The 13821-nt window shown below is 43.1% G+C and overlaps 1 protein-coding gene across 2 annotated transcripts; it reads right to left on the bottom strand.

Moving 5' to 3' along the window:
* Positions 1 to 597: 597 nt before the first annotated feature.
* LOC306927017 (uncharacterized protein) lies at positions 598 to 13620 on the bottom strand. 2 transcript variants are annotated; one of them, XM_079506595.1, is made up of 6 exons: positions 13296 to 13620; positions 8924 to 9064; positions 8724 to 8801; positions 7960 to 8307; positions 2186 to 2816; positions 598 to 841 (listed from the first exon to the last, which is right to left on the bottom strand). In XM_079506595.1, the coding sequence occupies exons 1-6, from the start codon at positions 13510 to 13512 to the stop codon at positions 697 to 699; spliced, it is 1560 nt and encodes a 519-aa protein (XP_079362721.1). In that variant the 5' UTR covers positions 13513 to 13620; the 3' UTR covers positions 598 to 696. The 2 variants fall into 2 exon arrangements, with proteins under 2 accessions (XP_079362721.1, XP_079362720.1); XM_079506594.1 differs by having other exon boundaries at positions 598 to 2816.
* Positions 13621 to 13821: the final 201 nt, after the last annotated feature.

Raw genomic sequence — 13821 nt, 5'->3', positions numbered from 1 at the left:
GCTTTCAATAAACTTCGTCTTTTGGATAAAACTGGGCGCTGGGTGTTACTAATAGCAAGGACGGTGAACTTCGTCCTGGACGATCGGGGTGTTAAAGGGCTTTTCCCCTGTATGAGTCCTCATGTGTGATTTTAGATGACACATTCGACTAAAGCCTTTACCACAAACTTCACAGCTAAATGGCTTTTCCCGTGTATGGGTCCTCATGTGATTTTTTAGAGCACCACTGTGACTAAAGCCTTTACCACAAACTTTGCAACTAAATGGCTTTTCCCCTGTATGGGTCCTCATGTGTGATTTTAGACTACAGATTCGACTAAAGCCTTTACCACAAACTTCGCAACTAAATGGCTTTTCCCCTGTATGAGTCCTCATTTTGTTTTGCTGTGTGTTTGATGTTTGTCTGCTGTCTGTGTGTGCAATGCATGTGATTATTGGTTTATATTGTGCATAACGTGCTGCTAATATAGGCATATGGAACATGCATGATCATCAATGGGTAGGCTAGATAAGGCTAACTGGCAACTGCTGTCCCCCAGTGGTCGCAGATAAGGACTATTGTATAGAATGCAAATCAGGACCATGGACAGTGCTTGCTTTATTCAGTTTATTGTTTGTTGGCTGTTTGGCTAGGCAAGGACAGACAGGCAGACATACACATACAGTGTAACAACACTTATAGGTCACAATAGGTGGTTAGTCCGGTTTCTTTTTAGGCTGTTTGCTTTTTGTGGTTTTAACAACTAAACTAAATGGCTTTTCCCCTGTATGGGTCCTCATGTGTGATTTCAGAGTACCACTTTCACTAAAGCCTTTACCACAAACTTTGCAACTAAATGGCCTTTCCCCTGTATGAGTCCTCTTGTGAGCATTTAGGTTACCACTTTGACTAAATACTTTACCACAAACTTTGCAAGTAAATGGCTTTTCCCTTGTATGGGTCAGCATGTGTGATTTTAGAGTACCCTTTTGACCAAAGCCTTTACCACAAACTTTGCAACTAAATGGCTTTTCCCCTGTATGGGTCCTCATGTGTGATTTTAGACTACAGATTCGACTAAAGCCTTTACCACAAACTTCGCAACTAAATGGCTTTTCCCCTGTATGAGTCCTCATGTGTCTTTTCAGATGGTCACCGTCACTAAAGCCTTTACCACAAACTTTGCAACTAAATGGCTTTTCCCCTGTATGGGTCCTCATGTGTTTTTTTAGAACAAAATTGTGACTAAAGCCTTTACCACAAACTTCGCAACTAAATGGCTTTTCCCCTGTATGAGTCCTCATGTGCATTTTTATAACACCACTTTGACTAAAGCCTTTACCACAAACGTTGCAACTAAAGGGCTTTTCCCCTGTATGAGTCCTCATGTGTGATTTTAGATGACTCATTCGACTAAAGCCTTTACCACAAACTTCGCAACTAAAGAGCTTTTCCCCTGTATGAGTCCTCATGTGTATTTTTACATCACCACTGTTACTAAAGCCTTTACCACAAACTTTGCAACTAAATGGATTTTCCCCTGTATGGGTCCTCATGTGTTTTTTTAGAGCACCATTCAGACTAAAGCCTTTACCACACACTTTGCAACTGAAAGGCTTTTCCCCTGTATGAATCCACATGTGTGATTTTAGATAACACATTCGACTAAAGCCTTTACCACAAACTTCGCAACTAAAGAGCTTTTCCCCTGTATGAGTCCTCATGTGTATTTTTACATCACCACTTTGACTAAAGCCTTTACCACAAACGTTGCAACTAAATGGCTTTTCCCCTGTATGGGTCCTCATGTGTTTTTTTAGAACAAAATTGTGACTAAAGCCTTTACCACAAACTTCACAACTAAATGGCTTTTCCCCTGTATGAGTCCTCATGTGCATTTTTATAACACCACGTTGACTAAAGCCTTTACCACAAACGTTGCAACTAAAGGGCTTTTCCCCTGTATGAGTCCTCATGTGTGATTTTAGATGACTCATTCGACTAAAGCCTTTACCACAAACTTCGCAACTAAAGAGCTTTTCCCCTGTATGAGTCCTCATGTGTATTTTTACATCACCACTTTGACTAAAGCCTTTACCACAAACGTTGCAACTAAAGGGCTTTTCCCCTGTATGAGTCCTCATGTGTGATTTTAGATGACTCATTCGACTAAAGCCTTTACCACAAACGTTGCAATTAAGGGACTTTTCCCCTGTATGAACAACTGTGTGCCTCTTCAGAATAACCTTGCGACTAAACATTTTGCCACACTCTGTACAACTAAAACCTTTCTTGTCTGTGTGGCTCTTCGTGGAGTGAGTTTGTGTTGATGATGGCAGGTCCTGAGACAGCTTGTGGCTTGAAGACAATGTTTGTTCTTCCACATGTTGTGTCTTGTGTGAATCCAGTGTGTTTACAGCTGACTGACCTTCCCTGGTCTCCTCCCAGTCATCACTGTATTCAGTGTCGTCAGATTCAGAACAGTGTGGAGAGATGAGCTGCTCGTCTCTGGTTGGTTGTGATGTTCCACAGTCCTCTACATCAGCTTGTGTTTTAATGTGTTCACCACTAGATGGTTGGTATGTTCCACAGTCCTCCACATCAGCTTGTGTTTTCATGTGTTGCGTTGAGGCTTCAGCCTCTGTCTCTCCGTTTTCATCATCATCATCTTCACTTTTCACTGCTAGTAACGTCATCACTTCTTCTGGTCTTTGAAGTAGCTCCTCTTGTTCATCTTTAATGTGTGGAGGTTGTGGTTCCTGCTTGACCAGACTGGGACTCCTCTCCTCATGTTCAGGGGAAACTTCCTCTTTACACACAGGCAGGTGCAGGAAGTCTAGGGGGGGAAAGGTACAATGAGAGCAAACCATTCAATGTTTGAGCATTATTTCACGCAGGGCCCCATCTGAGGGCCTAAGGGTACGGGGAGGGTCATAGGGGGGCAGGAAAACAACAAGATATTGAGGTGCAAGACCCTTTCATGCCTTAAGTTATTAATATTTCTTTCTTTCATTTCACATCACCCACCTATCCAAAAGCCAAAAGAGGAACAAAGGACTGACACAGCTTAACTACACTTCTGCTGCCACCTAGCGGCACAAAAAGAGTTAATATGGAAATAGTTTGATTAGTTTAGCTGAGTCATGGTGTGTTTACTATGGAAATAATACTGCTATTGATTAATTTAACTGAATCATGGTGTGTTTACACCCCGTGCGGCAGTGGCTCAGGTACCGGATAGGAACCGCAAGGTTCCCAGTTCAAACCCGGGCTCCCCCAGTTAGTTTCGAAGTGTCATTGAGCAGGTTACTGAACCCCTAATTGCTCCCGAAGTGCATGTTGGTGCCTTGCATGGTTTCCTCCAGCAAAAATGATCATTGAATGGAGTATGAAAAAAAGAAAACCCATTTACCGCTAGCATTAATTAATCCCTCGATCGCGTACTGCCAGGGTTTTATCGCACGTAACACTTTGAAGAGCCACATATCCGTAATCGCATGTTCCTGTGACAAACTGTTGTGTGTGTTGTCTTCACCGGTTGTTGTTCTCTCGGTCGATGGTGGATAAAGCCAACCGCGAGCGCCTGCTACAGGCCGTTGAAAACGCTTGTCTGGGCCAGAAACTGCCCTTTCTTTCTGAGATAAAGGCATCTGAAGACAGAGCAGGCAATGCGAGTGGATGCGCGCGCATCTTCAAAATGGCCGATGCCATTGTGTGTTTGTGTCCCAGAGTATTGTTTGCGGTAGCAACATCAGCTACCCATCGAAACGGATCAAAAAGTGATTAAACAATTCGAAAACGAGAAATTTGCGTTTGGCGGAGCAGTTAGAAAGAGTAGGTTCTCGTTTTCCTCGTGCCCGGCGGCAAGACGGTTAAATGGGGTTTGGATTAAATTGAATTGTAGGCAGTTTGTAAAATGTATGAATCCAGCAGCAATTTGTTACACGCAACAAAAAGTGCTAACTTAACAGTGAATTGGCCCGATCCGATAACGTGATCGGAAATCGGGTCCGATCATGTCTTTTTCAAATGATCGGAATCGGATCGAGAGCATCGATCAAGAGGATGTCCAACATTAACATATGTGGATGTAATCAAGAAAGACGCGGCCTGGGCTGTGTCTCAGCGGTCCAGGCACCTTGGCCCGTAGCCCGAGTCTGGCAGTGTGCCGCGGGTTTGACTCCCGATCCCGACGGACTTTACTGCAAGTCACTCCTCCATCTCTCTCCCTCATTTCCTGTCAGCCTACTGTAGCAAGTGGCGCAATGGATAACTAATTAAAGGTTGGTATATGGTATTGGAATTGACTGCGCATAAACCAGGTTCGGAAGGAGCTCAATGTGTGAGTGAAAACCAGAGAAATAAGGAGGCAGAAACTGGAGTTAAAGGTTAACGGAAATATTATTATTGACTCAAAAAACAGAACTTAAACAACTTTGAACATTTATAGAAAATAAAAAATACAAAATGGGGGCCCCTTTAAAGGTGGTGACTTTGAGAGTCCATGTTGAGTTCCTATGTTTCTAGGGGGGAATTCAGTCTCTCTCCAGTGTGGAGAACAGGGTTACCACATTTGTGGAGGGAAGGGGGGCGTCGAGATCCGGGTCGGCTCGCCAGGTTCAGGTACCAGCCGGTACCAGAACCATCCAAGGGGAATTCCTTTTAAGGACACAAAAACCTGACCTGCAAGGCCAGGTGTCTAAACCAGTATTTTGTTCAAAAATCATTGTTGTACAACTTTAAATCAAAAACTATTAATGAATAAAGAGTTCGATGTGATCAGTATCGATCTCTTTAATCATTTTTCTAGTAACAGTTTATATCATTACATGCATGCTTTCTTAGAAAATAAAATACAAAGTATTTTATAATATCAATATTAATTATTAAACCAAAAGTTCAAACATAAATCATAAATCAAATACTTTAAATATAAACTCAAACAGTTAACCAGTTGATCCAAGTTAACATGACACCAAGCCTATATAACTCACCGAAGAGTAACCAAGGAGGAACCTGCTGCTGCCATGCCAAACATTTCGGCCATCTTGAATGAGGGGGGAGTGGAGAGTGTAGGAACTGATGTCACCTTTATACCGTCCTGATTGACAGTTGACATGGGTTGCCATTTTCGGGTTGCCATGTTGGCTGGGTTACACTACCGTCTGTCCCTCTATAAAAAAATATAAAATGAAGGTTTAAGCCGAAAAAAGAAAAGAAAGAAAGACGCAGAAGCGCAAAGCACCAACAAGCTGGTCAGATGTATGGAGAATCGGGATGACTGGAAGCGACGATGGAGGGCTCGTCCGACGTAGCCTGGCTAATAAGCCAGACTAATATCACACAACACTGTCGCGGTATATCAGTCTGGGCTGGCTCCACTTGGATTTCATTTCCCGGGGAACATTTTCTCTTTGACGCAATTGGTCAGAGCTACTGTCAGTCAAAAGTCTCAAGCATTGAACGTCACTGTACCAAAGCCCGCCTATATTGCATACCGTGTCCCGATTGGTCCGACCTGTTCTCTGCTGTAGGAAAGAGGCGTGCTACTGAGCCTCGCCAGACCGTAATCCGCTGGTAGGCAACTTTTTTTTGCCAACGGCTGATTCGGTCTGGTTTATTAACCAGGCTACGTCCGACGACCTAGAGCAGTTGTTCTCAACCTGTGGTACGCGTACCACCTGTGGTACTTGGACCCCCCACAGGTGGTACGCGGAAGAATCTTCCCAAAAATGAAAAAAAGGGTGGTGAAAAAAAAACGGTGAAGTTTGACATAAACGGTTGAGAGACGCATGCATTGTGAATGCATGCAGCGATTCCAATAGCCCCGCCTCTCTCTCAGTCTCCCCTCTCTCTCTCTCTCTCTCATTCCCACTCAGTCCGTCAGCCTGTGCGGGGTGCGGAGTTAGTGTGGGCACTGGGCAGTTTAGCAGTGAGCACCGAGCAGTCGTCAGCTATAGGCTGAATGCCTCCGTTGGGCTCGTTATTAATTAATTTGCTTCACAATGTGTAAGATCAGAAGCTCTTTGAAGTGGGCATTGGGCAAAACAAACATAGCAGTTAGTTGTGAAAGCTTGATGCTACCCAGACCATGCTAATGACTGCTAAGCTAAAGCTAATGTTGACAGCCTGACTGTGTGTGCGTGCTTGCAGGAGAGAGAGAGAGGCAGGGGTGTGTGTGTGTGTGTGTGTGTGTTCAGGCACAGGCAGAGGGGGGGGCTAGGGGGGCTTGAGTACCTGCCCTTTTGCAGAAAGTGCCCTTTCTCTAAAAAAATAAATAAATAAAAAAAAGTTGTATTTATTTTTATTTTTTTCCTTTTTTTTGCCACATAAGGACATATGTGGGGGGCCAATACAAGCTTATGTGGGGGCCAATAAGGGCTTGTGGGGGGCCAATAAGGGCTTGTGTGGGGGGAAAACAAGGGCTTATGTGGGGGGCAAAAAGGGCTTGTGTGGGGGGCCAATAAGGGCTTGTGTGGGGGGGCAATAAGGGCTTGTGTGGGGGCCAATAAGGGCTTGTGTGGGGGGGCAAAAAAGCTTATGTGGGGGGCCAATAAGGGCTTGTGTGGGGGGCAAATAAGGGCTTGTGTGTGGGGGCAAATAAGGGCTTATGTGGGGGGCAAATAAGGGCTTGTGTGGGGGGGGGGGGGATAAGGGCTTATGTGGGGGCCAATAAGGGCTTGTGTGGGGGGGAAATAATGGTGGTCATATTGTCATTATCATTTTGATAACAGTGTGTATGTATATATATATATATATATATATATATATATGTACCCGGAATCCATCATAAACCCGCCAAAAAAGCATCAATAACCGCAGGTGGTGGTAATAAAATCTGAGGTGGTACTTGGGTGTAAAAAGGTTGAGAACCACTTACCTAGATAGTACAAGTAAAGTGCTTTCCCCCTGTATGACACCATGTTTTTCTTTTTTTACATCTCGCATTTGACTACATCCTTTACCATAAACTGTACAAATAAAGGAACTGTATGAGTGTGATTTCAGAGGACCACTTTACCTAAAGCCTTTACTACAAACTTTGCAACTAAATGGATTTTCCCCTGTATGAGTTCTTATGTGTCATTTCAGATGGCCACTGTCACGAAAGCCTTTACCACAACTTTGCAATTAAAGCGCTTTTCCCCTGTATGAGTCCTCGTGTTTTTTTCGCTCACCACTGAAACTAAAGCCTTTACCACAAACTTTGCAACTAAATGGCTTTTCCCCCGTATGAATCCTCATGTGTGATTTCAGAGGAGTCATTCGGCTAAAGCCTTTAGCACAAACGTAGCAACTAAATGGCTTTTCCCCTGTATGAGTCGTCATGTGTGATTTTAGAGCAGTGGTTCCCAAACTGTTTCGTCTCAAGGACCACCAAATCAACATTTATTAGGCCACGGACTCCCCATTTGAAAACATATGCCAGTGACCCTGATAAGGGAGGATTTGTACGGCTCTAGTAGTGATTCCGAAACATAATAATTTCATGGACCCCCAGTTTCACACGCATTATGCTACGGATCACCATTTAATGGAATTTCTATCTCTGGTACCCCAATTTATATTGTAAAACCACTGTTAATTTGTACACTCTCTGAGTTACAGACCCATAAGGGTCCATTTGGTTCCTAACTATCTCTAATTGAGCTGGGGACCCCCTGGGACTCCCTCAAGTACCCCCAGGGTCCCCGGACCCCACTTTGGGAACCCATGTTTTAGAGTACACGTGACTAAAGCCTTTAGCACAAACTTTGCAATTAAAAGGCCTTTCCCCTGTATGAGTCCTCATGTCTGATTTTAGAGTAAACATTTGACTAAAGCCTTTAGCACAAACTTTGCAATTAAAGGGCTTTTCCCCTGTATGAACAACTGTGTGCCTCTAAAGACTTGCCTTGAGACTAAACATTTGCCACACTCTGTACAACTAAAACCATGTTGTGTCTTGTGTGAAACCATTGTGTTTACAGCCGACTGACCTTCCCTGGTCTCCTCCCAGCCATCACAGTCTTCAGTGTCGTCAGATTCAGAACAGTGTGGAGAGAGGAGCTGCTCATCTCTGGTTGGTTGTGATGTTCCACAGTCCTCCACATCAGTTTGTGTTTTCATGTGTTGAGTTGAGGTGCTGGCTTCAGCCTCTGTCTCTCTGTTTTCATCATCTTCACTTTTCACTGCTAGTAACGTCATCACTTGTTCTGGTCTTTGAAGTAGCTCCTCTTGTTCATCTTTAATGTGTGGAGGTTGAGGTTCCTGCTGGACCAGACTGTGACTCCTCTCCTCATGTTCAGGGGAAACCTCCTCTTTACACACAGGCAGGTGCAGGAAGTCTAGGGGGGAAAAGGTACAATGAGAGCAAAGCATTACATGTTTGAACTTTGAACATTATTTCACGCAGTGTTTAGCTTTGGTAGTTGGACAAACTTCAGCTGTAAATACATTGTCCATTTCTAAACCATACGTCTATTCTCATTCATAAAAAAACCCAATTACTGAAAACTAAATTATTTATTTAGATATTTTTGGGACTTTTTCTGCCTTTATTAGATATAGTACGGGAGTCGAACCCGCAACACACTGTCAGGCTTAGCAACCTAGGTGCCAACCTAGGTGCCAACCTAGGGCCAACTGCAAACATTCTATTTTAACACATAATCGGAGCATATTCCAGTTTGGACGTGCCTATTAGCCTTTCAATAAAAGGAGAAAGGAAGAGAGAGAGAGAGCAAGAGAGAATAAAACCTACTGATGTCCAGGTGGTTTTCAGATTCCTGTTTAACACTCCAAAACTTCTTCACCTTCAGGCTGGACTCCGCACTCTGGCCTGCAATGAAGGAATATAATAAGGACTTTAATGCGGTTACGTTTAGGAATACCTGGTGCCGAGTCCGACCATTCAGTTTGCATGATTTGAGAATTATCATATTTAAATAAAACAGTACATACCTATCTTGTACAGCTTCACTACAGGTTGCATCGCTGCATAAAGCAGTCCACGTCCCTGGTCCGTCTCTCGCTGTTCCTCTGACAACGTTGATGTTTTGGAGGTCATCTCTCTAGATACAGTAGACCTCTCCCTGTGGTGCTCTGTGGAAATCACCAGTAGAATGAACTGTTGGCTCTCAGCAACCTTACATTATACCTTCATGTAATCAAATCAAACTAACTTAGTATCTACCATACTCTGTTCAGTTGAAAGGTGCAGTCACTAGGTAAGTGCTAATATCGTTGTCCCCCATCGTGATATAAACACCAGGGCACCAGACGCAACCGTCTATAAGCACAACACAAGATATCTGTCTAAACACCTGAACGTAGCCACAGCACTCTGTCTTCTGCTCTGTGAAATGTCACATAAGAGCACTGTTTACCTATTATGTGCTGTTTCATTGTGGCTACACTTGCAAACATAAAATAATTGTGAACCCATAATCACATATTCATAGCTATGTAGGTATTCAGCATAACCAGGCAGGGCTCCAGCGTGCGACTTAATAGGTCGCATATGATACTTAATTTGAGTAACGTGCGAGTTAAAATATAATGAGGTCGCACGGGTGCGACTTGCTGGAAGGATGAGTGGGGGGGGGGGGGGAAACATCCCGCAGTGCTTGCCCGTTCCATTGATAAAAACATTGGACGTTCGCCTGACGCCCAGTGTTCAAAGAACGATCGTTCACAATAATAATAACCCACCAATAAGCCCTTCAGACTTGGATGGTCAGAGCGGCGCCATTACATACAAAGTCAATGCAAAGACGAGAATTGCGCAAACGGGCACGGCGCGACCTGCCGCGGTACAAACTGGACGAACCGAGGCGAATATATATTCAGGTCTGAACGCAGCTTATCCAACACAAATTAACTAATCTTTCTCAGCTGTACAATTTCACTGGAGCGCGCAGCGCGCATATCTAACTGCATGATGATCAGTCATGATCTACACAGACAGCCGACTCCCGACCCAAACACTGAGTGAGGAGGTAAACTTGTTGTTTGATGTGAACATGTGCCACGAAAAATAGCTTCCAAAGCTTGTTATGTTTGCATCGAGGAGGTAGCCTATGTGTCCATACATGATGATCGGCCAACAAAAGACATTAATCTCCCTCCCAGTGAGTGAAGAGCACTGATGCCTGATTTATTCTTCGTCGTACAAAGTGTTCCGTGCTGAAAATAGCTGATCTACAAGCTCACAACGCGTCACGGACGCGACGCGTTGTGAGCTTATGTAGGCTCTGAAATATGTAGGCTCTGAGAGCATTCAGAAACTTTTGCCTTCACAATAAAAGCATGCAGCTTTCACAAGTTGGCCCATGAAGACAAGGAAAATGATTAAGAATTCGGTGGCATTTCACATTGCAAAATATTTTTTCCAAAATGTAAAAATATTATAATAAGGAATTCATTTGGATAATGGTAATGGAGATATTGTACAAATTGTCACTTTATTAATCCCAAAGGTTTGGACTGCATTTAATTTTCAACTCAAAACCTTAAACTGACTTTCTGTGTGTGGAATATAAATAGGTATTGCCTTTATTGACTGAGTGACTTTGGGTTGGGTTGAAACCATCTACAGTGTTTTGAAGTATAACCAGGTAGGTTGCTGTTTTTTACACAGTGACCTTTGTAGGGGGTTTTATGATTCAAACCTTTAATGGTGGAAACCACTACATAAATAAATGGCCCCCGATGTGGGGGCATGATAAGATCATGTATTAATACCACGCTATACAAAGAAAAAAATGGTGCTACCTAATTTATGGTGGCGCTACCAAATGAAAAGGTAGGTGGCACCAGTGCTACCTGTGAAAAAGTTAGTCTGGAGCCCTGTAACCAGGTATGATTTTCTTTTAACCGCACAGCCCCATCATTTTATAATGGACAATTATTGACTTTTCGAGCAAGTGGGCATGACCTTTTGCAAGTAGAATATAAGATGTGCTTGCCCGACGGGACCTCTGAGACCTTAGTGTCATCCCCTAAATAAATTGAAAAATGTCCAAGAAATTGTGAAAAGTAACAAAACATAGCCGATCTACAAGCTAAAAAATGTGTTGCATCCTGACACGATGTGAGCTTGTAAATCAGATTTATGGGTTTAGGGGGAGTAGTTTTCAAAAAGAGGTGTTAGGGCCGATTCATACTCCTATTTTACCGCTGTAGTGCCGAAATGATTTGCCGAAAAATGCTGTTAAAAGACGTCTGAAAACTACGGACAAATATATTATACAAGCACCCTGTAGGTCTCTATAACATTTGGAGTGTCCACAGGGGAAAGAGCACTAAGACGCTCATAGATATGAAAATGTCAAATTTGATCAAATACATAGCGAGTCTTAACTTAAGGCTAGCTTGAGTGTGTAGTTTGATGTTGTGTATGTAACAGACACACCTGCAGTGTGTAGTTTGATTCTGTGTATGTAACAGACACACCTGCAGTGTGTAGTTTGATGTTTGTGTCTAACACACATACATGCAGTGTGTAGTTTGGATGTGTGTAACACATACCTGCAATGTGTTAGGGCTGGGCGATGACAAAATCTCATATCATGATATAGAACATTTTATATCACGATAACGATATACTCGATATATATAGCATATTTTTTTTCGATACCAATTTTCTATCTAAGACATTTTTCTTAGATCTTCTTTATTCCCCAGGCAGAGTACTTGCAATTTTGTGTACTTACTTACTTACATGCCAATATCAAAAATGTATGCAGACTATTATGCAAAATTATGATATCCAGTCTAATGATATGGACATAATACTGATGCCCTGCCCATGCACAGACAGGCCTAGAGCAATTACAAAAATAATACAAAATAAAATATTATTATTATTATGACAATTAAAATAGCAAAAATAAAGAAATAAGGAAAAAACAAATACTTCATGTCACTCACTGCTCCATAGTTGTTTCAGTTAATTTTAAGCTCTGCATAGGGATTCAAAATGTTAACACTTTCTGTTGTAGAGTAGTTTGTTAAACGTTACGACGTTGGGAAGCTTAACAAAGTTGAATTGACTACAGGCGATAGTGAGAGAGAGAGAGAGAGAGAGAGAGAGAGAGCGCGTCACTCGTCAACTCTGCATGCCCAGCTGTGCATTTGTCAAGTGGATGTTTTTCTTTTTTTAACATGATGACCACAACTTCATCATGAATTATCTGAATTATCTCCCGACAATGACCAGGGGCAGCGGTGGACGAACGGTTTGCGGAGCGGTCTTGTTATCGGAAGGTCGCCAGTTCGAATCCCCGGACCGGCACGTTAAAATTACCACCGCTGAAGTGCCCTTGAGCAAGGCATTGAACCCCTACCATGAAATGTTCTATGAGCAGGGTCTGGCTGTAAACAAGCATCTCGAGCTTAGTCCATTCACCCAGGGTAAACAAAGAACTTTGCTTTGCTTTACCTAGCCCTAGAATGGCTCTGTTGTTACATACAGTATTTCACATACAGAGCCATAGAACGGTCGCGGTTACTTTCATGTCGGACGTTAACTGGGCGGCCTTAATGTGATAAATGCTCTGTTTGTACTCACCCATTAAATAATTCCAAAGACGTGGAGTGAAATATGGTCCTCTAGTTGTGAAAGTTCTGGTACAAAACGTGTATTTAGTCAATTATCTCCACTTTTTCAAGAGATGCACACGGACGTCTTTCTCTCCGGGCGAGGGGGGACTGGAATGATCGATGAACTGATTTTAGACGTCATCACCAATTGACAAGGGAAACACAAAAGTTTGGGTCACACAATTGGCAGGTGCCTTGCGATAGGTGCTGGGTAATTAATCACACCACCTGCCAATTGTGTGACCCAAACTTTTGTGTTTCCCTTGTCAATTGGTGATGACGTCTAAAATCAGTTCATCGATCATTCCAGTCCCCCCTCGCCCGGAGAGAAAGACGTCCGTGTGCATCTCTTGAAAAAGTGGAGATAATTGACTAAATACACGTTTTGTGACAGAACTTTCACATGGATATCAAACTAGAGGACCATATTTCACTCCACGTTTTTGTAATTATTTAATGGGTACAAACGGAGCATTTATCACATTCAGGCCGCCAAGTTTACGTCCAACATGATGGTAAGCACGACCGTTCTATGCCTATGATACATGAAAATTTACAAAGTTAATTAAATGATCACAGGCATTCTAGGTCTATGCTTTACCTAGCCTGATATTATCCCCTACATATCGTCATATCGCACAGCCCTAGTGTGTAGTTTGGATGTTGTGTCTGTAACACACATATAGGCCTACTACTGCAGTGTGTAGTTTGATGTGTGTGTAACACATACCTGCAGTGTGTAGTTTGATGTTGTGTAGAGTCTCCATCTCTCTCTTGAAGAGGCTGCAGATTACCTCTGCGACCATACTGAGGCGCTCCAACACAAACACTCTGACATCACGTTTCACACGACAAACATCAACACTTTGTTGTTTTTCTAAAACACACAATATGTCCTCTCCCACCGACGTCATGTGTTCAATTATCTTCAGCCGTACAGACTCCATTTGACACGTTTTGACCTCCTTTATGAGACAGTTTCCACCACGCTGTGTTCACACCATGAAAAAACGAACGTTTCTTTGTTGTGGAAAAAAAACGACACGGAACGGAAGTTCCGGATCAATGTGTTCATTCGACGCATGCGCAACAATGGACCCAGGCACTGTGGCTTTAATGCATTTCGCCCCCTGGTGGAGGAGATGTGTAACTGTCACAGGGACTACAAATTTCACGCCTCCAAGTGAGACAGCGGCCCCACTTCTGGTCCGTTTCAACGGTGTACTGCAGCTGTCAATGCAATCCCTATTAGAGGC

This window comes from Electrona antarctica (assembly GCF_951216825.1).
Source record: "Electrona antarctica genome assembly, chromosome: 7".
Classification (NCBI taxonomy): domain Eukaryota; kingdom Metazoa; phylum Chordata; class Actinopteri; order Myctophiformes; family Myctophidae; genus Electrona; species Electrona antarctica.
This window is presented reverse-complemented; position numbering and strand designations above follow the sequence as displayed.